We start from the raw sequence: 25,779 nt of genomic DNA on the forward strand, positions 1-25,779 counted from the left end.
TTCATTATAGAAACGTTTGAGAAATAAAAACAAATCCATTTTGAAATGTTTTTGATGTAGCTCTAGCGCGTTGAATTCTGGGCATTTCTCGCTCTGCCCTCCATGGTCCTCCCAACTTCTCGCAGCTGCGTCAAGTTCTTATAAAATATGCACAATGATACCGGAAAGGGAATGGTTATATTTCAAAATAAAGGTGTAAGATGTGTGCGTCTTAGGGAAATAAAAAAAAAAAACATTAACACTACACTGTTTAGCGCAATGAAAAGGGTGAAGTTCTGATTTTTATTTTTCACACAGGCTTCCTGTCTCTGAAAAACTTGATTTCAAAATACCACAGTTGGTTTTTATAAAGCACTGGCGGCCACTTAATATTATAGGGCCAAAATACGTTTCTGATCTGCTACATTATGAATCATCCGGACTAATCAGGTCGTCTGCTTTCTGTCCTCGTTCTGTTTTATCAGAATCAGAAATCAGAAGAGGTTTTATTGCCACAATAAGTACACTTTACAATTTGCCTTGGTGATAGGTGCATACATAAACAAACAAACTAACAAACATATTAAACGTAAATATAAATTACACAATAAATAAAGAAAATACAAATATATACATTAGGGCTGTCAAACTATATTTTTTTTTAATCGCGATTAATCGCTGAATTTCTATAGTTAATTGCGATTAATCGCATGCTTTATCACATGATTAAAAGTCTATTATTTTGCATTTCAGAACTGTTTTTAAGTGCATATTAACAATGGAAAGCAATTCTTACCAGTGTATCTTGATTTGAAATCAAATGAATGCAAAGAAAGTTACTTTATGAACTTGACTTTAAGCTTTGTATTTGTTTATTATTTATTTACATGTAAACAAAAGAAGAAGAAGAAAAGAAGGGTACTAAACAACAGTCAGCAAGTAGTTTATTGTTAAGGCCAAAAGATTTATTAATAATGTAATAACTATAACAATAACTCATACAACTGTAGCATTAGAGAAAAAAAAAGGAAAAGAAAAGTGCATATGCTCCACATATCTGGAACAAACTACCAGAAAGCTGCAGGTCCGCTGCAACTCTCAGTTCTTACAAATCAAGGCAGAAGACTTTTCTGTTTTCTGATGCTGCCTTTCATTAAAGAAGTAATTGCTAATTGCATTTACACGACACTGTTGCTTCTTTTTTTGTATTGTAAATCTGACTTATTCTATTTTAGCTTGTTTTTATTTTCTATTATCTTTAAATAATGTTTTTTTTATTGTTTTTAATTGCTCCTGTAATGTTTGCTGTTAAACACTTTGGATTACATGCTGCTGAAATGTCCTATATAAATAAAGTCGCCTTGCCTTTTAAGATAAGAGGTCATCTACGTCACACGTGTCAAACTCAAGGCCCGTTTTCCGTACTTTTTTTCTTTCTTTTTTTTTTACATTTTTCGACGCCTTTTCCGGCGGTTTATGTGCTTTTTTCAGTGCTTTAGGCACTTTGTTTTAACGTTTTTGACGCTTTACTCAATGTTTTGCCACTTTTTTCAGAAGTTTTTGGCACTTTCTGATGTTTTTGGCACTTTTTCAGACAATTTTGATGTTTTTATTTGGGCCTTTTTCCAACTTTTTTGGCGCTTTTTTAAACGTATTTGTCGCTGGCTGAGGAACTTTTTTTGGGGGCTTGACCCAGAGGACCAAAATGTAAGTGAGAAGACTACAGTATATGAGACATGCAGGGGCGGATCTAGAAAAATATTTATGGGGTGGCGAGAGGGGGGCAGGAATTTTTGAGGGGTGGCAACATATGGCACATATATATAGGCTACTTAATTTAATCACAGTTTGATGAGAAATAGTATGTACACACTACAAAAGGGCACAGGCTGCCATTTACAAACTTATTAAGTAGGTGATGAGTGGCAGATGTGTGAGAGGGGAAGCTAACAGTTTTTGACTGACTGCAGTCAGACATTGGAGATTCAAGCTCGTAAATGGTCAAATTGGCCATAACTTTTAATTTGTTGCTGCCAACTGGGGTGGCAGCAGGGGTGGCAAGGCTTTCTTTTAGGGTGGCCACCCTATGCCACCCCGGGAGATCCGCCCCTGGAGACATGCTATTAATACTGTCAAAATATTTGACTTTTTCTCTTAAATAAAAGCATGTCAATAAACTCTACATGTCTGGCCCTTGATGTGAGTGTCATTTTCCAGTGTGGCCCTCTGGGAAACTGAGTTTGACACCCCTGATCTACATCCTTACTTTAGTTTTTTTTAACTATAACGTCCCAAGCGATCTTATTTTGAAAATCCTACACGGAAGCCGAATGGCCTCGCACTGTCCAGCTTGACACCGGTAGCTGCTTCACTCCCTCCATTCATTTCATTCGCACAGTCGCATCCTAGCAGCGAGCCCTCCCCTCCTGTTTCTCTCCGCCTGGAAAGATGGCTGCTCCGGTGGTGGTGAGAAGCTCCGGCCCGGCGCTCTGCCCGAGCTTCGCGGAGGTCTGTTCGTTCCTGGAGCGATTCGGAGCGGCGTTGGACTTGCCCGAGATGACTTACCCACAGATGGAGAGGTATCTGCGGGACACAACGACCGGTGAGAGATCGGTCGTAGCGGTGGTTGTGGGGCGAAGAAGTGGTAGAAAGCTGCGACACTTAAAACCGAAGGGGTCCACCACTACCACCATCACCATCACCATCGTGATGATGGTGACGACAAATGTTGAGTGTGTGGCCCCGGCAGAGCAGCGTTAGATCGGGAGTTTAGTCAGCGAGCTTCTACGCTGTCTTACCCGGTTGTGGGGCACATTTTTGGCCCGGGTCAGAGTCAGCTTTCCCTTTTTTAAAAGAGAAACATTAAGTTTTTGAGGCAATATTTGGACAGAGAAAAAAAGACGTAGAGTGCTAACAGAAAGCTCTCCAAATTTCGTACACTTTGGGTTATGTTTGTGATAAAGTTAGGGGTAACGGTTACAGCTGATACAGCTACAACGAGGGGTTTTAGTTTAGACTCAAGTGACAGATCGTCGATAATGTTGTCAAGGCTGGTATTGATCCGTTAACACTAAACTTGGTGTGGGAGCCATGATGCAGCACTGCCTAGTGACCACACACAGCCAAGGAAAATAAAAAGAAGGAACAGTCACACGCCATTCACATTTTGTATTGGTTTCAGTTCTACTGAAGTTAACGCAGCGGGCATATCCAGTCCCACTATAAAACCCATCATATCTGCGTTGTTTCACCTTTGGGTGAAACATGCCAACACAAAATAAAATAAAAACACATTACGCGATGTTGACTGATGGTTTTTTTAATTAAATGTGCGCGTTTGTTTTCCTTGTTATTGGTCTTAAAACAGATCACGGCTCTGTCCAGCAGTTGAATATTACATCTTAACAATCAAATACATGTAGAATACTACTACTAGCTTGGCCCCGATGACGTATGCCATACGTAGTGACTGTTCCTTCTTTCTAGTTTCCTTGCACCTAGCCAACCAGCTAGCTCCGGACTGTTGTCAGGTGTAATTTTTCACCGGCCTTGCCTCGCAGGCTAGTCGGACTGGGATGACATCAGTGTCCCCTGTGTTTATGTGTTGATCGTGTGTTTATGGCGGTGATATTTTCTCCCCCCTCGATCTGCCTTTTAGACGGCTTTTAAAACGGAGCGACTAATGTTAGCTAAAAACAGTGGATGTTATTTCTTTTTTTTTGGGGCTAAAGTGGCTGTCAAATTTGCACATGCGCAGTAGTGACTCTGGCTAACTAACGGTTATTAAGCATCAAGGGTCAACTTTTAGTCAAAGTACAACACAACGTTCACCGCGTTATCGTTGATCAGAAAGTGATGTTTGAGTCGTATTAGTAGCTTACCGTGTTTGAAACACGGTTAACCGCTAATATTTACACTGTAACGTTAGTTAGCTATAATTAGTTCTCTGACATGTTAAACTCAGTCGTTATTAACTGCGTTTTTGTGTCGGGATTCTGAGTCTGTGTTGATAAAAAGTACGGTAAACGTAGAAAATGTCCGTTAACTGTGCCTGCAGCAGAGAAAACTGGAATTTACTGTAAATTCAAGGGCTCCGTAACAGTCTCACATCAGGCCACACATTAGAGCCCCTTTTTAATGTTTTTTTTTAGTAAGGTTATGTCCCAACATTTTATATATATATATTAGTTATTAGCATAGTGACAAATTCTAATGCGACTTTATTTTATTCTGAAGGGAGGAGAACTGTCTTAACAGTGTCATGACAACAATAACACACCCTGACACCCTGACACAACAAATCTTTTAATACATCTTGAATAAAAAGAATACATGTTGTTTCAATTTTATTCATAGTGTCAACTCGTAAGTTATCTCAGGACACTTTACAGAGGTACATGTCAATATCTGATAGAAATACCATCGAAGTAGGCTTTCTTCTTGGGGCATTTCATCTTAATTAATAAAGCATTTTCCAAGAGTGATGTATAGATTTACAATGAACTTATTTTTGAATTCATAAGCGAGTAGAAGTATGAACTCAGTTTTTTTATTATTTTAAATCCTTCCAAAAGAACAATCTAACACTGTAACACACTTAATAATGAAAACATTGTGTTTTGTGATGTGATTGATCACCAGAAGGGTAATGATATTTCCCCTTCAGCACGGCTAAACAGAGAGGTAAAAGATCAGGGTCTATAGAAAAAAACAACTCTGTGGCTGGCTTTAAAGTTGTGCTTATCAGGGCACACATAAAGGGCACTTTATCAGGATGAATGTTAGTTGGGGACTTGTTGTGACTTACAAAAGTGAACAGTTTTATGTTTCTAATCATCTTGTGTGGTTTCCAGTTCCCAAACCCCTTGTGGAGCTCCATGTGAAGCTGCTGAGAAAACTGGGGAGGTCTGTGACTACTGACCGCTGGGAAAAATACCTGGCTAAGGTGAGGGCTCTATGTACTACAGTATGTGTGTGTAATGTGTTTGGCATCAGATTCCATTTAAACTTCACTTGACATGATTAAACCCAACTTACTGAAGAGGTTCAGCCATCAGTGCTCGCCTTCTGGATCTTAAGAGACCCTTCTCAGGTTTGCGCTCAAGTTTCTCACCTGTGACCACACCACACAGATAAAATTAAATGTGCAATAAGTGATCGTTAGTGGGGATGGGATGCCGTTACAAGCCCCCGTTTGTCATTTACTGTAGGACGATAACAAAGGGTGTATTTGTACAGAAAACTCTGACTTTGTGGAGCTAAGTGGAGTTGACTTCCCACTAAGTGTAGAACCTTACTGACGTATGACAGAAGACTATACCATCATATCAGCATTGAGACAGAGAACCTATCTAATTATTATTTCCTCTAGGTTTGCCAGGAGTTGAACAGTACCTGGGCATGGGAGCTGGAACAGAAGGGCTACCAGGAGATGTCCATGGAGTGCAAGTCATGCATTCTCAAAGTATGACAATAAGTGTATAAAAGACTGAAATATCTGCAGTCAGTGCAACAACCACATTCATCTTTTTAATTCATCTCTTTTGTTATATATTTGACCCTTTTTAAACACCCTTTTCCTCTTTCCACACATTTATTTTGTTTGTTTACCCTTCAGTATCTCTGCGAGTGTCAGTTCGATGACAACCTAAAGTTCAAGACGGCGATTAATGAGGAGGAACCAGAGAAGATGCGTCTGCAGCCGATAGGTCGGGACCAGCAGGGCCTGATGTACTGGCTTCAGCTAGACCAGGAGCAGAATATCCGTCTGTACACGGAGGAGCAGGACGATCTGGACGGATCCACCTGGAAGTGCATCGTCAGGTATTTTTTTCTTAATCTGGTGGATACACTTCTCATCGAGTGTGGACAGGTGGCACCAGTGTCTCAGGCTGCAATCACATCTATTATTATTGTTTTCTCTGTAACAAAATACAGTTCTTTACAATCGGGACCCTATTTTCTTTTTCATACCTTTGTTTGATTAGATTCATTGCAAATTAACATGCCAACCCTGGCTTAAGACTAGCTTAAAGTCGTCTCATCACTTATTTTTTTTCTGAAAATGAATTGTTGGTCCCTGCTGGATAACAGGCTGCCGGTTCATGTCAGGTTCACCACCAAGTCTATTCAAATTCTGTCCCCCTGTTGTTGTTTTTTTATCTTGCTTGAGCCATTTATCCAAACTGTTTTTTCAGGACTCGTAACGACTTAGCTGAGGCTCTGGAGCTGCTGAAGTCTCAGGTTGAACCAAAACAGAAACAAGACCAGAACCAGAACCAGGCTGGATCCAGGAGTGCCAGCCCCACAGAGAAAGATGCAGGTATGTTGTTGTTGAATGAGTAGATATTGCCTGCATCGTAGGGTTTATATTATAGTGTATATTATGTTTATATTATATGTTTGTGTGTGTTTGTGTGTGTGTTCGGACGACTTAGGGAATGATGCCATTGGTAGCACAGACCCTGAACCCTCCAAGACCACAGAGGAACACACTGACAGTGAGAAAGTTGACCCTGTGAAAGAAGAGGAACTCCTAACACCAGGTATATAGATTAAAGAAACTGCTGGTTATCCCATTTTTAAGTTTTGTTTCATAAGAAAGGCCCCCTTGAGGTAAGTCTTTCAAATGTAAACATCTGAGAGATGATGTATAGATGGTAGAACCTGATAGATGGATCTAATCATTCTTGATGTAAAGAGCTGAATGACACAGTTTTGCAGCATTTATTGCTTTATTAGAAAGTGTTCAGTTGAGAGCTGACAGGAAACGAGGGGAGAGGGAGAGTCAGGATGATATGCAGTGGTGGAAGAAGTACTCAGAGTTTTACTTAAAGTGCTCATATTATGCTCATTTTCAGGTTCATAATTGCAGTGTTTCCTTTAGGTTTTTTTTTAAGCAGTGGGGGCAGGTCCAAACACCCCCCCTCCCCATGAAACTGAGCTGACACTTTGCTGCAACACAAACTAATATATTTATTCACACACACAATGAGGCATATTTTCAGTTGTGATTGAACTGTATTTTTTGAGTTACTATATAGGCCAACTTTGATCTTGACATATAGGCTAAGCATTCTGTAGCAAATAACAATAAACCCACTATTAATTACATTATCTTAATGCAGTGTCACTACTTCAGCATGTAAATAATGCACCTAAAATACAAACGTTCTCCAACATGCACTCTAGCAATGCAGCCCTATTTCTGATACCGTGGGGGGCAGAAATGTTGCCGTGGGGGGCCGCCACGGTCAAATCAACTGAGAGGAAACACTGTAATTGTATTTGGAGGTTGTACCAGAATAGGTTTATGTGGTTTAATTTTCAGAATATATTTGTTGTACTTTTTAGCTACAGAGTGAGACATCTCACTTCTGTTCCATCTTTGTTGGGAGTTGCACATGCGACACAAGTACTGCTAGCTAGTCTGAAGGAGTGCCACGCTAGCAGCTAGGCGAGCATTATAACGTGTGTTACAAAGTGACCTCGTTGGTCTCTGAAGTAAAGGCTGGACTACAACAGAGCTGTTTGGAGCAGGTGGTGAACAGTGTTTTCTGTTGGAGATGGTAAGTCCCTTTGAGGTGGACTTTGGGCTTTTTCACTTTGTAAACCTATAACGTGCACAAAAAAAGATATATAACACAATAAAGGAAAGGGAAAATGCCCAAAAGAATAATATGAGCATTTTATAAGTAAAAGTGGCAATACCACAGTGTAAAAATACTCTGTTACAAGTAGAGATGGTCCGATACCATTCTTTGCTTACCGATTCCGATACCTGAACTTGCGTATTGGCCGATACCGAGTACCGATCCGATACCAGTGTGTCATATATTTTATTATGTTTTAACAGCTGTATACTACTATCCCTGTATCGATGTGATATGATTTCTATCTTTGTTGTTAGTCTGGCTCAGGTTAAACTCTTTGTGAAACATAAACAAACGCAAACAAGGAAAGCCACAGATCTTTTATAGTTATAACGTAAAAAGAACAGAAATAAACTACTTTAACGTAGATTTTTGTTAGGACTTTATTATGCGGTATCGGATCGGTGCATAAACTCCAGTACTTACCGATACCAGCGTTTTAGGCAGTATCGGAGCTGATATCGGTATCGGACCATCTCTAGTTACAAGTAAAGGTCCTGCATTCAAAATGTCACTCAAGTAAAAGTACAAAAGTATTAACATCAAAATAAACTTAAAGTACTAAAAGAATGGCTGTTTCAGAATAATATATATTATTATTGTTGAGGACATCTTCATTTATAAATTGAGTTATATTGTATTAATAATCTGAATCTACAAAGTAACTACAGCTGTCAAATAAATGGAGTTAAATGATGACCTTTGCCTCTGAGATATAGTGGAGTAGAAGTATAAAGTTGCATAAAATGGTAAGTTAAGTACAAGTACCTCAAAATTGTACTTAAACAAATTTACTTAGTTACAATCTACCACTGCAGCAGAAGACCTTAGCCAGACTCAAACTATGTATGTTGTGCTTACATGGACAGCATTTTAAACCCCTAGGGCACCTTACATTTTATTTCTGTCACTGAAGAAGAGGGATGGGAAACTGGCCAAAGTATTCACTACTACGAGCCTTTACGGCTAGTGGTTTACCAGCTCAAGTGGCTGAAAAACAGCCCACCCTGATCATCCACACTACGTGTAATTTGATTCTCATCTTCGTACAAAATAATCCTTTATTCTACCTGGTCAGCTCCTTGCACTCTGTCACTCTCTTGTTTGCTGTTTCTAGGAGCGTAATTGTTTTCTCTTTTTTATTTTTATTTGTGCAGTGATAAAGCTGGAGGAAACTACCAAGCAGGAAAACCCTGAGGCTGAGGTGAAAGAAGAGAAGACGGACCACAAATCATCGCCTGTCTTTGATAACCGCGTGAGCACGATCACCACCATCCTCAAATCAGAATCCAGGGACCCTGACGCTCCCAAAAACGCTGTGTCGGTGGTCATGGCGCCGGGCGCGACTGTGACCAAACCCGAAACGAACAAGGAAGATGAAGTAGAGCGGGCAGTCGTCCGGAGCAACCAGCAGGCCAAGATACCGCTGAAGAAGAGGGAGATTAAGCTCGCTGAGAGCTACCACAGCAACCACCTTAACAACAGCAACAGCAGTAGTATTATTGTCTGTAACCCGTCAGTGATCCAGACCAAAGACAGTCATGGAAAAGAGGGGAAGTTGCTGAGCTCACTAGCGCCGCCTGGTGGTCCAGCTGCCTCACAACCCCAGCAGCAACAAGTGGTCACTGCATCGAGGCAGGAACTGAGCAACGGGAGAGCGTCTCTCGCCTCGGCGCACAAAGAGGGACAGAACGGAGTCACAGGGGTCATAGGTCAAGTCGGCGTTGTAAGTCATGTAGGGGTTATCCGCAGCCCGTCTGAGCGTCACAGAGCCCCCGGCGCTGAGCAGCAGGAACAAAATGGGCCCAGTTTGGACCCCAGAGGCTCCAGAGCTGTGGAGGAAGAGAGGGAGGTGAGCCGGCAGTCAGTGCTGGTGAGGAAGGGACCGGCTGAAGGGGAGACGGCAGCAGCAGCAGCAGCCGCCACCGCTCTTCCTCCTCCTGCAGCGGTGGAGGCTCAGACAGCCAGAAAACTACCGTTGTCATCCTTAAAATCTGATCCACTGTCTGAAGCCGTAGAGAGAAAAGTGGATTCTGTTAGCCTTCCCTCGCTGTCTCAGGCCACAGAAGACCAGGGTCAAAAAGTAACAGAGGAGCAGTTCGACAAGGGGATGTGGAAAGAGAGGAGAAGAGAGGCGTCTGGGCACCCTGAGGCAGAAGAAGGAAACAAAGGTGACCATGACAAGAATAAAAGCACTTTAGGAAAGTTGGGGGCAGAATCAGGGAGCACCACTCCACTTCTAAAAGTTGACCAGCAGGATAAAGAGGACCACCAAGAAGACGGGCTCAATGGTGGGTTGGCTGTCCAGGTTAGGGTAAAGGACACTGGGCTTGGATCGGTGGAGAGGCAGGGTCCATTGGAGGAAGCCTCCTCTGAGCTCCAGAAAGAAGGAATCCGGTTGAAGATCAAGATTCCTCCACACCGGAGAAACAAGTTAAGGGGAAAAGGGGCAAAGGAGGAGGTGAAAGAGAGGGAGCAGGAAGTGCAAGAGGACGGGAGGGCGTTGAGGAGATCTGCAAGAATTTGCAGGTACGAGTACGTTACAATTCATGAAACTGGGGGATTATTAGTAGATAATACACTTTGTATTTTTCTCTGTTCATTGTAATCTCAGATACAGCTGGTTTGACTCTGACAGTAAATGTAGTCCCATCTATACCTTTTTTCTTGAAGATCTGCTTTGCCAACCTGCAGGCCGAGCTCGAAGGTGGCTGAGAGCCAGAGAAAGAAACCACAAAAAAAACAGGCACGGCCCGACAGAACGAGGGGGGAAGAAGAAGAAGAGGAGGAGGAGGAGGAGGAGGAGGGAGAAGAGGAAGAAGATGAAGAGGAGCTGAGCTCAACTACAAAGAAAGACGGAAAAACAGAACCTGCCAAGCAAATTAGGAAGCAGAGGGTAATCCGTTTTTTTTATAAATGTGTGTCCTGTCTGGGAGAATGAACACATAAACTTGAGGTTAAACTTTATTGTCTATCTCTAACTATTTCTCTCTCTCATTTTCAGGGTAAACGAAGGCATCGACGCCCCCGATGGTCCAACATTCGTGCTAAGAGACGCAAACTGAATGAGGGAGAGGAGGTGGAGGACAGAGGGAGGAAACGAGGAGAGGGGGAGAGTGAAGGAGGGAGCGACTCTGAAGAATCCTATAAATCAGAGGAGGTGCCCAGTGAGGATGCCTGCAGTCACTGTGGCCTGCCCAACCACCCTGAACTGGTGAGAGAGGAGAGTGTGGCTGTGTGAGAGACTGTTTCACTATTTTATTATACCCATACAAAAGTATTTGGACTGTCCACATACTGTACATTTGGGTAATTTTAGTCTGGGGCTGGTTTTTATGATTTGTTCAAGGTCCTGTGGTTTTAATTAGTGGGAATCTTAATGCTAGAGAATGCAGTGATATTTAAGACTACAGTGTATTTCCATCTATTGGGGCAAAAGTTTGGGAAAGTTCACATGACAATGCCTTCATGCACAAAGCCAGGTCCATAAATAAATAGTTTTCTTAGTTCGGGGTAGAAGGTCAAATTACAGTGTCACCCAGGGGGGGAAGAGGCCGGAAGTGACAGCGAGAGGCAGAGCGAGAGCCAGAAAAACGCAAAGAAAGTCCCGAGCACAGCAAAATGTAAAGAAAAGAGAAAATACAGGCGGAGTGGCCTTTGCAAATTCAGACACCGTCACACAGTTATAGTGGGGCATAAGTGTTTATATCTGTATGGGTCTATACATTATTATTATTAGGAAAATCCTACTTATTGTGCCTTTTTTTTTATTTTTATTTTTTATTTATGAAACGGTGACATTGCACATTACCAAAGTTAAGCAGCAATGAAAAATGTAATGTATGACCTCAGTAGGAAATTCCGCAAATTGTCACATCTGAGAAGCTGTAGTCAGTGGTATCTTTTACTTGATAACTTACTTAAAACTTTAATTAAATAGAAAATATTGAGGCCATTTAAAGGTCTGGTTGTTTTTGTGTGGGGTTCAATATGATACAATTGTGGTTTATATTACAGCTGGTGATGTTAATGCAAGAAGTAGTAACTGTGTGTGTGTGTCCTCAGATCCTGCTGTGTGACTCTTGTGATAATGGATACCACACTGCCTGTCTGCGGCCACCGCTCATGTTGATCCCAGATGGAGAGTGGTTCTGTCCTCCCTGCCAACATGTAAGCTGTGCGTATGTGTTTGTGTGACAGAGAGAAGGACCGACAATATACAACATATTGATCAGCATACCCTATTAATATCCTACTGGTCGGTCAGTAATTTATTTAAGTAGTTGAATGTTTGAAGAAAACTTCATTGTGTGTTTCTAAATATAATATAATGTAAAACTGACACTATTTTATATAACTATTTGATAAGCAAATTAGATTACAATTCTAAACCGACATTCAATGCTAGCTTTCAGTACTTAAAAGTCATCATAAGTCGGTGCTTCGGACAGATTTCAGTGGCACTAATATAGTGTTGAGGTTCGCTAATAAACAAGAAGGCATTTTAAAGGAGTAGTTTTCCAACATTTCATTTGTGGTTTTTGGTTTTCCTCCATTCAGAAACTGCTGTGTGAGAAACTGGAGGAGCAGCTGCAGAACCTGGACAGTGCTCTGAAGAAAAGAGAGAGAGCAGAGAGGAGGTACACACACACACACACACACACACACACACACACACACACACACACACACACACACACACACACACACACACACACACACACACACACACACACACACACACACACACACACAATCTTTTTAAAAACACTCAAAATGATGTGGATTTTGACCCTTCTCTCTTCCCGTCTGTTCAGGAGGGAGCGGCTAGTGTACGTGGGAATCAGTGTGGAGAACATCATCCCTGTGAGTCATCTTTATATTCGTTTTAACACCTTTTTTAATGCCAGACGTTTTTATTTTGAAATTGAAATATGAAGTTTCACTTGGAGTAGCTAACATTCTGAATGAAGAAGCTCACTCATATTTGCATTTATCACAGAGGAAGCACTTCAGCATAGCAAATCGGTCAGCTGTTTTTTACCTGGGCTTTGAGTTGGACCAATGAAAAAAATTTTTTTGAATTGCCGTCAATTAGCTGGGATTTTCCAACACGCAACGCAGCATGTCAACGCTACAGTCTAATCTTGTGAAACAAACTTAAACCAAACTTGACATGGCGGCCATCGGTTTGATTTTAAAGAAATATCACCTTGTATTTCACTGTGCAAAATTAAAAATAATTTGTCTGGACTGTTTTAGGAGGGAGATGAAGCGGAAGAGGAGAAGACTGCAAAAAAGAAAGATCCCAAAAAGAGCAAAAATCTCGGGAGGAGATCAACCAGAACCAGGAAACACATCAGCTACAGGTGGGTGTGGCCTGACGAGGGTTAAATGTAAACACGTTGGGCCAGATGTACGTACATTTGCGAATGTAGCGTTATCGGCGCTATGGCCAACTCGCAGAAAGCGCACGCTGTGATACTTCAGTTTACGTCGTATTTACCAAACCTGCAGTTCATCAGGTAATCGGCGCCTGCCTTTCTCCGCCCACTGTGCCGTAAATTGTGCGCATCTTTCTATCATGGATCAGCCACCAAGTCAGTCAAAACAGAGAAAACAAAGATTTAGCGATAACCAAGTTGATCTGCTTGTTCATGAGGTAACCGCTTCATGTGTGTTATTTTGGCATTACTGGTGGGGAAATGTATGTATTGACTACTGCGCTTTAGCAAAGCGTACCATAGACGGTATATCCCGTTGCTCTGGACGGAGACCAGTGAAGGGTATTAGAAGCACTTTCCCGGTGCTGGCTGAGCGTTACTGAGCTGCCTCCAACTGAGCGAGACAACGTAGATGTGACGTGAGCAACGTGTCTGAAAGTGTGAAGTCTTCTGGTAGCTGTGCCAAGAGAAATCTCAATCATTCCCAATCTTACAGAGATGGAGAGCGTAGGTATATGTTAGGAGATAACATAAGCACAGGCTAATTATTGATCACTAAAATGCTAGTTAACACCAGTAATTAATCTTAAACAGCTTATGAAAGTCCAAACTGCCTGCAAGCTTCTCCTGTACTGTACGGTAATTCCTCTACTATGCGACAGTAAGTTGCGTGGTTATGACCCGATCGTTAGTGTTTAGGAGGGTTCAGGTTTAGAGGTTGATTGCCATCGTCATGGGGCATCGGTCAGAATGCATGAATAAGCCAGAGAGAAGTTCAGTCCATTCAATGAAGATTTATTTAACAAAGGGTGAGGCAAATGATACTGGAAAACAGAACAGACACACATGGGTTGGAGAATCTGGGAAGAAACAAAATAGAAATTACAACTTAACAAAGTTAATATCCTCAGATGATAATCATTAAGTAACTAAATAAAGCTGTCATGCAAATATCAAACCTGTTATCAAGAACTAAGGTGCAAGGTAAAATTCATCTTACCAGCTGCCGCCACCATGTGAAGGTGTAGAAGAGACTGACTGAGAGTGAGTGCAGTCTTAAATAAGGAGTGACCAGGTGAACTCAATCAGGTAATCACGGTGGAAACAAAAGCCAGTGATGAAGACAGTGGAGAATAGGAAGTGAGGTACAGGAAGTGAGGTAAGTGTGAAAAGAAAGTGTCAGAATAAGATAAAAATAGGGATCTTTAGTACAGTTAGCCTATTTTTATAAAAACACCTGCTACGGAGCCATAACGTGAGGTACGAGGTGATGGAGCCTTTTATACATTGTTGTGTTTCTTTAGAAATCAACAATGGACAAATAGAGTCTTTAAACGCTTCAGATGTAAAGTTATTCGCAGTCAAATTGACGTCAAAATAAATGGCGGTCAGTGTAATGCTAACCGGGGGTGATGGCTTGTTAGCATCAAAATGGCGCCATAGGAGCTACGGGTTGTTGACAGACGGCTACCCCCTTGACTGGTGCTATGATACAGCTGAGTGCAGACTGCGATATTCCCACTGCTGATGCTATGACTGTTTGAAATGATCCTGACGCCGATATATCTGTAATGTAGCGAGGAGTTTAACAGCTGCTGGAATGGGATGTGAACGCTGAGTCGGGAGATTCGATGTCATCTTTGATTTCTCCCAGTAACTGTAATATTGCACGGCTGCTTAATCTGCAAAGCTTAATGATTTCGTGTTCACTCAACTGAAAAAGTGTGATCCTTGTGGCAAAAATCCTTTCAGCTCGTCTCCTTGGCCTATGTCTCCGTCTTGCTCGGATTACTGCTGCCATTTCACCAGGAAGCGTATGCCAGGTATCCCGCTTACGGCTGGTTAACACCTGCTTTTAAAGGTTTTTATTCATACCGCGGAATACATAATTAGGCGCACTTTGCGCTTCCCCTCCCATCTCTTTATGGGAAACTCCCACTTTCCCCTTGACCCTCCCATGAATGCATATGCATGACACGGAAAAGCGCAATTTCGCATTTTCAGCTCCCTGCGACAGGCCGTCTGGGCTTTTACCTCCGTGCGGCAGAGTTTGTACGTACCTCGCCATGCTTTTAGGCGCACGTTGTGAAACAAATACGCCTGAAGTGGGCGCAAAAGCGTTAGTACATCTGGCCCATTGTGTCTATCAAAACACAAGAAAAGCAAAGCTAATTTTTTTAAACTATAATATAACTATAATTTTTCAGTGTCACAAAAAATGTGTGACTTGCTAAAATCATAAACGTGAGGAGAAATGGTTAAAATGACCAGATGGTCGGTGTGTCATGTATTGGCAAGCATTAGTCTCAAAACAAAGAGTGTTTGTGTGTGTGTGTGTGTGTGTGTGTGTGTGTGTGTGTGTGTGTGTGTGTGTGTGTGTGTGTGTGTGTGTGTGTGTGTGTGTGTGTGTGTGTGTGTGTGTGTGTGTGTGTGTGTGTGTGTGTGTGTGTGTGTGTGTGTGTGTAGGTTTGATGACTTTGATGATGCCATTGATGAGGCTATAGAGGAGGACATCAGGGACCTCTGTGGAGGTGAGTGGACAATGTGATGAACTGCAGCATTATAGAAACAGACTTTTATCCATTATTTTTCATATATTTCTTTTTAAAGAAAATTGCATTTCTGCCCATAAGTCGTTTTCACACCTGCCTTGTTTAGTTCAGTTAAATCAAATCAAATCTGGTTACACTTCGGTACGTTACGTGATTCCACCTCGATCGGACCCAACTACCAGGTGTACTCTGCAGGCTGTACTCTAGCAGCTTTCTGTCCCTCGTATATCTGTGGTAGAGCTGGGCAATATATCGATATTATATTGATATCATGATATGAGACTAGATATCGTCTTAGATTTTGGATATCTTATTATCGTAATATGGCATAATAAGTGGCGTCTTTTCCTGGTTTTAAAGGCTGCGTTACAGTAAAGTGATGTCATTTTCTGAACTTACCAGACTGTTGTAACTGTTCTATTATTTGCCTTTACCTACTTAGTCATTATATCCACATTACTGATGATTATTTATCTAAAATCTCATTGTGTAAATCAATCAATCAAAATGTATTTATATAGCACTTTACAACAACCAGCAGGTATCCATTGTGCTTAACATCAGAAACACATATCATACAATAGAAAGAATGAACATAGAAAACAGTAAAATCAGAAAAGGTTACAAAGAAACAGAAGAATGAAATTGTCACACCACGTACGTATTAAACATACGTGTACGCGTACAGTATTAAAATACGTATTAAAGGCCAGACGAAACAGATAAGTTTTGAGTTTGGACCTAAAAAAGAGCTCCATCTGTAATAGTGCGAATATCAAGGGGTAACTTGTTCCAGAGTCTCGGGGCAGCAACTGCAAAAGCCTGATCACCCCCCCCCGTTTATATCTAGACCTTGGCACTTCTAAAACTCGCTGAATTGAAGAACGCAATGACCGGTTGTGCTCCTGCAAAGTTAAAATTTCAGTTAATATTTTGTGAAAGCACCAATAGTCAACACTACAATATCGTTGCGGTATCGATATCGAGGTATTTGGTCAAAAATATCGTGATATTTGATTTTCTCCATATCACCCAACCCTAATATATGGTCAAACCACCCACGCCACTCTTCGCTCCCGAAGAAATATCTGTAAAATGATTTAAATGAAATGAGCTGGTTTGGCCATGAAGATGTGAGAAATATGCACTATTCCAACGGTGAACGGTGATGGGGTTGCTTAAGTTAAGGGGGAAAAAGTGAACAAACAAGTCATGTAGTCAAATGATTTTAATAAAAGAGACTCATGATTCCCTCCTCTAAATTCATGGTGTCTGTCTGGTCTTTGTCTCTATTAAGTGAAAAAAAAAAAATCTTTATTTGTTAAAATCACCCCATTATATTGAGGCAGTGCCACATATTCTGTACATTTCTTTACTTGTTACACAGCTATAGAAACAGCAGTTTGTTATTAAGAGTACCCAGTTTCTGATGCATCATATTGGTAAATTCAACACTGTTCTGATGTAGGAGCGGGGCAGGGCCGAGACATCACCGCTCTCCTGTCAGAGGACGGGAAGGAGAGCCAGCGGCCAATCAGAAGCCAGGCTCATTCTGCCAGGAACAGGAAGAAGCGGAGGCTGAACGACCTGGAGAGTGACAGCACCGCAGCAGAGAGTGAAGACGAGTTCATGCTCAGCAACAGGTAACACACACACACACACACACACACACACACACACACACACACACACACACACACACACACACACACACACACACACACACACACACACACACACACACACACACACACACACAAGTCTGTTTCACTATCTTTGTGGGGACCCCACATTGACATAACCTTAACCCTTACCCTCACCTTAACCATCACAACTAAATGCCTAACCTTAACCCTTACCCTAACCTTAACCATCACAACTAAATGCCTAACCTTAACCCTTACCCTCACCTTAACCATCACAACTAAATGCCTAACCGTAACCCTTACCCTTACATTAACCATCACAACTAAATGCCTAACCGTAACCCTTACCCTCACCCTAACCATAACCTAATTCTAACCCTAATCCTAAAACCAAGTCTTAACCCTCAAACAGCCCTTTAAAGTTGTGGGGTCCAACATTTTGGTCCCCACAAAGCTGTGCAGACCCCACAAGTATACTGTATTCTCTGGTTTTTGGACCCCACGAATATAGTAAAACAGACACACACACACACACACACACACACACACACACACACACACACACACACACACACACACACTTTTCTTCCTCTTCCCCCTCAAAGCTCGGAGGATGAGGAATTTGCTGCTTCAGGGGCTGATGATGACGAGGAGGAAGACGAAGATGTGGGCAGCGACGTGGGCAGCTTGGAGAGTGGGGCCCGCCCCAGACGGGCAGTGAGAGGGGTACCTAAGCACCGACCCAGCAAGACCCAACGCAGGGGCAGGAAACGACTGAGACGGCGGCGGAGACGCTCCTCCGAGGAAGAGGAGGAGGACACTGATGAAGAAATGGGTGCGTGCACGGCGAGGGGAAACTGCCGCCCTTCGACACGGAATAGTTTGCTTTAAAGTTGCAGAGTTGAACTAGCGTTGAAACATTTTAATCACTTTTATTACCTGCTTCATTGGGGAATATTTTCAGCCCCTGAAACAGTGTTTTAGGCATATTTATACGAAATGTAATTCAACTTTTATATTACATTTTTTATAACCGAGTAATTGCTTTAGGCATTTTTTCAAGTATAAATGTCAAACTTTCTATGGTTCCAGCTTTTTCAATGAGATGATTTGTGGTGTTTCTTTGTAAAAGAAATATATATATTGTATATATTGTTGTAAATTGAATATCTTTGACATCTGAAGATGTCACGTCACAGGAAATGTTTTTTTTTTTTTACTATTTCTTCACATTTATACAGACTAAATGATAGTTTGTTAATTGTAGTCCTAATTTAAACGTCTACGCAGCTGTGAAGTTTTCAAACTTCTAGGAATAATTACTCTTATATATCATATATTGGTCAATATATTAGTGATGAGAATGTTTTACTATTTTTTTCCCTATTTCATAGACTAAATGATTAATCGTTCAAATATCTACGCAGATGTGAAGTTTTCAAGCTTTTAGGACTGCAACTAATGAAATAATTACTGTGTATATTATAGGGCTTTCCTCGACTAAAGATATTCTTAGTCGACTAACACTTATAGGATTTTGTCGACTAATCGATTAGTTGATTTAATTGACAGAGCTGTGCGCTTTGAGAGGTGGTTACGACTAGAAAAGCACAATATAAATGTAGTTAATTAACCATCTGTTAAACTGAGTTTCTCCACAATTAATTCTGCAAAAGCACCACTTTAAATCTTGTGTTTACCATAAATGTGCTCAGAAGTTTCCTGAAATAAATAATTAAGCATGAATAAGCATAAAAAATGACTAATCGACTAAAGAAATCTTAGTCGACTAAGACCAAAACGACCGATTAGTCGACTAATCGACTAAGAGGTGGCAGCCCTAGGATATTATATATTTGTCCATCAAAAGTTCCCAGAGTCCAAAGTGATGTCTCAAAATGTCTTATTTTGTCCAACCAAAAGTCCAAGATGCAAATATATTCAGTTTGTCATTATATGAAACAAAGAAAAAGGGGAAATCATTTGGGAACCTGGACCCAGAGAAGATAGATCCTGGAAGCAACTGATTGATTATCAAAAGAAATTGTTATCTCAAAGTCTTTCCCTTTCTTTCCCCGTCTTCTCCAGGCTCGGATCAGTTCAGCAACATGACCGACAGCGACCCTGACAAAAAAAGGCGGGGTCTGAGGCGCGGCCAGCGGCAGCAGGTCAACTACCGCGAGACGTCGGAGTCGTCCGACAACTCCCGGGCCTCCGCCAAGAAGGTCAAAGTCAAACGCCGCGGCAGACCACGCAAGGAGCATCTCTCGAGCGACTACAGCGATGGTAAGTCAGTTCCTCTCAGATCACTCTCTGAGCTCTCTTCACACTGGTCTTACAGGGAGGTGTGTTCAGGTGCATTCTGGGCGTGCTGGTCTTACAGGGAGGTGTGTTCAGGTGCATTCTGGGCGTGCTGGTCTTACAGGGAGGTGTGTTCAGGTGCATTCTGGGCGTGCTGGTCTTACAGGGAGGTGTGTTCAGGTGCATTCTGGGCGTGCTGGTCTTACAGGGAGGTGTGTTCAGGTGCATTCTGGGCGTGCTGGTCTCCCAGGGAGGTGTGTTCAGGTGCATTCTGGGCGTGCTGGTCTCCCAGGGAGGTGTGTTCAGGTGCATTCTGGGCGTGCTGGTCTTACAGGGAGGTGTGTTCAGGCTTTGCTGCGCCGGGTGCAGAATAGGAGCCTCTATCTTAAAGTGATGGTGTGTTTCAGCCAACAAATTGATTGATGTTACACACACAGGGACACACACTATGCTTGTTACACACACAGGGACACACACTATGCTTGTTACACACACAGGGACACACACTATGCTTGTTACACACACAGGGACACACACTATGCTTGTTACACACACAGGGACACACAACGGTGTAATCCTCCATCATAACAGCAATGCTCCTAGGTCCAAACGCGCCCTGGCTTTTAAAGGGAATGGGAGATGATCTCTGATTGGTTGATGAATGGGAGATGATCTCTGATTGGTTGATGAATGGGAGATGATCTCTGATTGGTTGATTGCATGCTACACCCAAAACACACCTCTGATTAATGAAGACAATAGGCTCGTTGGAGATGAGCCAGATCTGCGCAGAATCGATCACCGGCGATCGCCGCCCAATGCATGCCGGTTAGATTTGTTTCCGACTTGATCCCGACTTGCTCTGACGTCATGCACACGTGGGCAACGATAATCTCACGAGACCGAGGCAGCCGCAGTTCTGAGACGCAGGTAGCGCAGTTGCTTTTCACCAACTGCAAGAGCCAGGCGGACGCAGGCGGACCCACTGCATGCTGGGAAACGCCGGCCTCTCAGCTGATCGAACAGCTGATTGGTTTAGAGTCGACTCAACATGAGGTTTTATATAAACTTTTTTATTGATTTTTAATCGGAGGGATTTTAACTGCGATTTGTCTGATTTAAAAGCGTATTCTGAACAGAACACCTGTTGTGAGGCCGATAGTTACGTTTAGAAGTCAGAGAGACTAAATCTGTTCAGATTAGAGATCATCTACAGTGTGTTGGTAATTAAAATCAGCAACAGATCGCAGGTAGAGCATTCTGACAGCTACTCTGTCATAATAAAATCAACTGGAGACTGCGTAGGAGCTGATATATGGGTCTGATAACATTTTATTAAATCGGAATAGAACCACAGTGTTTGTGTCACTTCCTGTTCAGCCTGAATGCTGCTGGAATCAGCTGGAAAACTGTCCGACATGAGAGCGGACTTCTGTCACCGCCCCCCCGCTGCTGCCGCCTGCTCTCGTCTACTTTAAAGGCGAGGCGCAGTTCATCTCCAACGAGCCTACTAAGAACAACCCTTTAGGACCAGGCGCCCGGCGCACATGGAGCCTTATTTCCGCCGTCAAACTAGCAAAAGTGGATTTGGACACGCCCTAAACGCACCTGCACCAGGCGCTTTACGCTGTGCGCTCAGATCTTTTAAACTAGGTCCCAGAGACTGGGTTTCCATTCACTAATTCATACTTTGCAGTGACGTCATTACCATGGATACCTGGCGGGTTAAGAAACGCCGGAGATTAGAATGACGCTGAACAGTGGCCAGCCACGGGAATTGCAGCCTTGCAGATTTCCAATACTACAATCAATCAACTATTTAGACCATATGTCACTCGGAACTTGTGATCCATACACAGCACCCGCTGATGTTTTCATTGCTTTGAAGCTGGCCAAGTCTCTACCAGACTTGGAGTTTGGAGATATTTACATCTATCTTATAGAGAATCCGTCACTTTACACTGCACAAAAAATGCAAGCCTACAAAAGTACAGATAGCTATCTTTTTTTTTTTCAAGAGTGGATGGGTTAACACCGCTGTCATATGGGAGGTGAAAAACAGGAATATCTTCATAATCAAAGCAAAGGTGAGTGTTGTTAGCTAGTTAGCTAGCTCGCTAACGTTTGCTGATCTGTTCCGTCGTGTGATGAAGTCTTCATCTGAATACGTACACCCTGCCTGCCGGCGAATGACAGCTTGATAAGTAGTTTATTTTTTTAAACCTTCTGGCAACACTAGGCTATTGTCATGTCGGGTGACCAGACGTCCCGGTTTGACCGGGACAGTCCCGAGTCCCGACAAACGCTGTGTCGGGACGCTAAAATATCCCGGTTTACACCAAACACTATGAAATTGTCCCGGTTGTCAGCGATTACATAACCGACGTGGTCTTATTATAGCCCGATCATTAACTAAACCCATGTAGAAAGACTAATAAAGGGTCGAGCGTATGATTTTAACTGTGTGTGTGTGTGTGTGTGTGTGTGTGTGTGTGTGTGTGTGTGTGTGTGTGTGTGTGTGTGTGTGTGTGTGTGTGTGTGTGTGTGTGTGTGTCAGTCAATCGTACCAGTCTGCGTCTGCATAATCTGTGCAGCCAGCGTTACAATATCTCTTCGTAAACATTGTTGCAACGCCTCCTATCTCCTATTACAGGGAGGTGTGTTCAGGTGCATTCTGGGGCGTGCTGGTCTTACAGGGAGGTGTGTTCAGGTGCATTCTGGGCGTGCTGGTCTTACAGGGAGGTGTGTTCAGGCTTTGCTGCGCCGGGTGCAGGATAGGAGCCTCTATCTTAAAGTGATGGTGTGTTTCAGCCAACAAATTGATTCTTGAGCAAATTCACTCAATTCACACAACAAATATACGTTATAGAATGATGTTCTTGCCCGCCAGCCGGTAGTTGTGACGTCACGTGCAAAGTATGAATAGGATAAAACTCACAGTACTGCAAGAAAACAAATCCTATGATTGACCAGAGTAACTTTAGCTTTATCGATGAATAAATACTGGAAATGGGACCTGTAACAAACACACGTTCTTCTGGCTGTCTTGAGTCAGGAGGATAATTTAAGTGCACCTCAGCAGTATTACCCTTTTTTTGTTTTTTTTCTATTAGTGTCGCGTTCTTCCAGAGACTCGGAGGAGGAGGATTACGAAGACGAAGAGGAGGACGACCAGAGACGAAGAGTGAACAAGAGGAGAAGACAGGAGGAAGACCTCCGGAGACACAGGACGAGAGAAAAGCCGCGGAGGAGGCTCAAACGCGACGAGGACGACCGAGAGAGAGGGAGGCGGCTGAAAAGGAAACTGTCGGAGAAGGAGAAGGAGCGAGACGAGCGGAGGAGGCTAAAGAGGACAGAAAAAGAAGAAGAGGAGGACCTGGAGAAGATGGGCAGGGGGAAGAGGAGAGAGATCCTGTCGCAGCAGCGCCGCAAACGGCTCGCTCAGATGCTGAAAAAAAGGCGGCCTTCGACGGACGACGAGGACGAGTCCGAGTCCGATTCGTCGGACTCGGACTCGGAAGAGGATCGCCCGGTCCGCAAAAGACTCAACCGCATCGACTCTGATGATGATGATGAAGAGGGAGAGGAGGAGGAGGAGGAGGAGGAAGAAGAAGAAGAGGAAAGACAGAAGGTGACGACGACGAAGAAGGTGGAGAAGAGGGCCGACAGCGACACTCAGGAAAAGGGGAGAGGCCGTAGCCTGTCTCCGTCAAACGGACATCGGACCTCCAGAGGCCCCGCGAAGCCTGGGGCTGGGAGTCCTGCCGTGCCCACGGACAGGGAAGGATCAGGCAGGCAGGGCCGGCACAATGGCCCCTTACAGCCAGAGGAAGAGGAGGAGGAGGAAGAGGAGGGGGAGGGGCAGACAGACTTATTAAACTCTGTCCAGAACAGTCCGCAGTCGTGATGGCTGTGTTTGTGTGAATAACGCTCGCTTCTTTGTTTTTTTGTTGTTGTTGTTTTCTTTTAACTGTCTAAAAGGACTTTCACACACAAACACCACCTTTTAAAAAATAAACTGGATATCTTCTCCCACCTCCGCCTCTTCCTCCTCCCCTCTCTCTCCTGTCCTGCTCTCCCTCCTCGCTGTGGTATTGTGTTAGAGGGTTCTCTCTGCCGGCACCGTACTTAACAACACAAAGTCACCATTACGCATTTTGCACTCTTCGTCATCTCTGACAGCCAGCCGGTCCGAGAGCATCAGCATCGCTGGGGAGGTCATCCTCAACTCTTTGAGTTACGGACGTCTCTCTCTCTCTCTCTCTCTCTCTCTCTCTCTCTCTCTCTCTCTCTCTCTCTCTCTCTCTCTCTCTCTCTCTGGTGGGTCCATGTGGCAGGATGACGATGGTGCTTTCATCCCATTCGGGCCCGGTTGAATTGGTCACAGGAGTCTTGTTTGTTTTAGTGCACCTCATCCTAAAGCACTTCATCACTCTCGTAGCACCTACTAACCCACGGCCGAGGAGAGCGTTTCAGTGTCAAACCCAACACTTTGGATGATGTGAGCTGATGCTTTTAGAGACACCAGACTTGAGGAAGCATTGTCTGTCACTTACCTCTAGTGGTATCACCAGCTACCCACGCAGATAGCTCTGCTTAGATTTTAGGGCTGGGCGATATGGAGAAAATCAGATATCACGATATTCTTGACCAAAAACCTCGATATCGATATTGCGGCGATATTCTAGGGTTGACAATTGGTGCTCTAACAAAGTACCTTCACGCTTAGATTTTAGATAAATAATCATCACTAATGTGGACATAATATCTAAGTGGGGAAAAGGCAAATAATAGAACAGCTAGAACAGTCTGGTAAGTTCAGAAAATGACATCACTTTACTGTAATGCAGCCTTTAAAACCAGGAGAAGACACTTATATCACCATATCACGATGTTACGATATCCAAAATCTAAGACGATATCTAGTCTCGTATCACGATATTGATATAATATCGATATATTGCCCAGCTCTACTATATTTGTCCAGGTTTTGAGATCTCTGAGATTTCTGCCTCCACCCCAATACAAAGTTAATTGTGTTTGTGGTCCTCACGATGGTGTTTTCATTGTTGTGACATTTTTTGCATGTTCTATCTTTCTCTCTCTCTCTCTCTCTCTCTCTCTCTCTCTCTCTCTCTCTCTCTCTCTCTCTCTCTCTCTCTCTCTTTCTCTCTCTTTCTCTCTCTCCCTTTTTTCTCAGTGAGCACCACAAACCTCCTTTGTGTTTGGAATGGTGGCAGAAATCTTCCGACAGATGCCTCAAAACCTGTCAAAAAAACCAACCTGAAACTATCTGCATGGTTAGATCCCATTAGAGGCGAGTAAGGAAATGTATTTTTTATTTTTTTTTGTAACTTGAGTGAATCGATTCTTACAGCGAGATGCTTCTTGCGAGTAACCCCGGACAGTATCGTGACCCAATATCGTAACGAAATGACGTAAAAGTGGTCAGCGATCGACTAACTGCAGTCACAATAACGGTAACGTTGCGTTCAAGTGCTCCTTGTCAACTCGTAAAGTCAAAGATGTTTCCCCTTGAAAGCTAAAGTGCTTAATAACAGTGGTAAGCTTCATCCACCGGAGTTTAACCTAACACTTGTGATGTCTAACGTCATTATTTAAGCCAAAACACCAAACGTTGTCTGGCTGCAGCTTCTTCTGCTGCTTTTCTTTGTCTAATGTGATAATAAACTGAATTTTTTTTTTTTTCTTTCTTAGTCCGCCAATAAGGCATACTGTATTTTATAAACTAAAATACGAAAGGACTTTTTGGGAAAATTAATCAGCCGATTAAATCGATATTGAAAATAATCTTTAGCGGCCACCCTCGTAAATATATTCGCATAACTTTCAACACCTCGTAGTGTGTAATTCTTCCAGGCGGCTAACGAGGTGGAGGTGGCAGGTAAATAACGGAGGCCAACCACAGACTGGATGAGAATCACCTGAATGGATTTTTAGAAAACCTAATCCTCAATTTTCGAAATGTTTGGTTCTTTAAATGCAGACTTCGGAGGATGTCATTGAAACTCAGTTTTCCTAACGTTTCCTGAACTAATTCTGTAGTTCAAACTCTCTCAAGATGTAAAAGCATCAACAGGAACATCTCCAGAACTGACAATGATCGTAAAATTCATTTCATTTCGTGCTACGAGCCGAGCGAGACGCGCCTTCTTTTCCCCCCCCGACAGCCAAAACGTTCGGT

At 42.9% G+C, this 25,779-nt stretch overlaps 1 protein-coding gene across 4 annotated transcripts; it reads left to right on the forward strand.

Moving 5' to 3' along the window:
* The first annotated feature begins 1,668 nt into the window (after positions 1–1,668).
* rsf1a (remodeling and spacing factor 1a) lies at positions 1,669–23,557 on the forward strand. 4 transcript variants are annotated; one of them, XM_028574565.1, is made up of 19 exons: positions 1,669–1,686; positions 2,378–2,581; positions 4,833–4,924; positions 5,351–5,443; positions 5,597–5,802; positions 6,177–6,301; positions 6,417–6,524; positions 8,789–10,160; positions 10,305–10,527; positions 10,636–10,845; positions 11,697–11,801; positions 12,192–12,271; positions 12,449–12,497; positions 12,894–13,000; positions 15,542–15,606; positions 17,096–17,270; positions 17,879–18,108; positions 19,362–19,559; positions 22,688–23,557. In XM_028574565.1, the coding sequence occupies exons 2-19, from the start codon at positions 2,428–2,430 to the stop codon at positions 23,479–23,481; spliced, it is 4,386 nt and encodes a 1,461-aa protein (XP_028430366.1). In that variant the 5' UTR covers positions 1,669–1,686; positions 2,378–2,427; the 3' UTR covers positions 23,482–23,557. The 4 variants fall into 4 exon arrangements, with proteins under 4 accessions (XP_028430366.1, XP_028430368.1, XP_028430365.1 ...); XM_028574567.1 differs by lacking the exon at positions 1,669–1,686 and having other exon boundaries at positions 2,361–2,581; positions 22,688–23,049; positions 23,080–23,557; XM_028574564.1 differs by lacking the exon at positions 1,669–1,686 and having other exon boundaries at positions 2,361–2,581.
* The last annotated feature ends 2,222 nt before the right edge of the window (positions 23,558–25,779 follow it).

This window comes from Perca flavescens, chromosome 3 (assembly GCF_004354835.1).
Source record: "Perca flavescens isolate YP-PL-M2 chromosome 3, PFLA_1.0, whole genome shotgun sequence".
Classification (NCBI taxonomy): Eukaryota; Metazoa; Chordata; class Actinopteri; order Perciformes; family Percidae; genus Perca; species Perca flavescens.

Excerpts from the sequence above, each read along its gene's own strand:
- rsf1a (XM_028574565.1), top strand. The coding sequence starts at position 2,428 with ATGGCTGCTCCGGTGGTGGTGAGAAGCTCCGGCCCGGCGCTCTGCCCG. Across the intron at positions 5,444-5,596 it reads GCAAGTCATGCATTCTCAAA|TATCTCTGCGAGTGTCAGTT; the intron begins GTATGACAATAA and ends TTTACCCTTCAG. Across the intron at positions 15,607-17,095 it reads CATCAGGGACCTCTGTGGAG|GAGCGGGGCAGGGCCGAGAC; the intron begins GTGAGTGGACAA and ends GTTCTGATGTAG.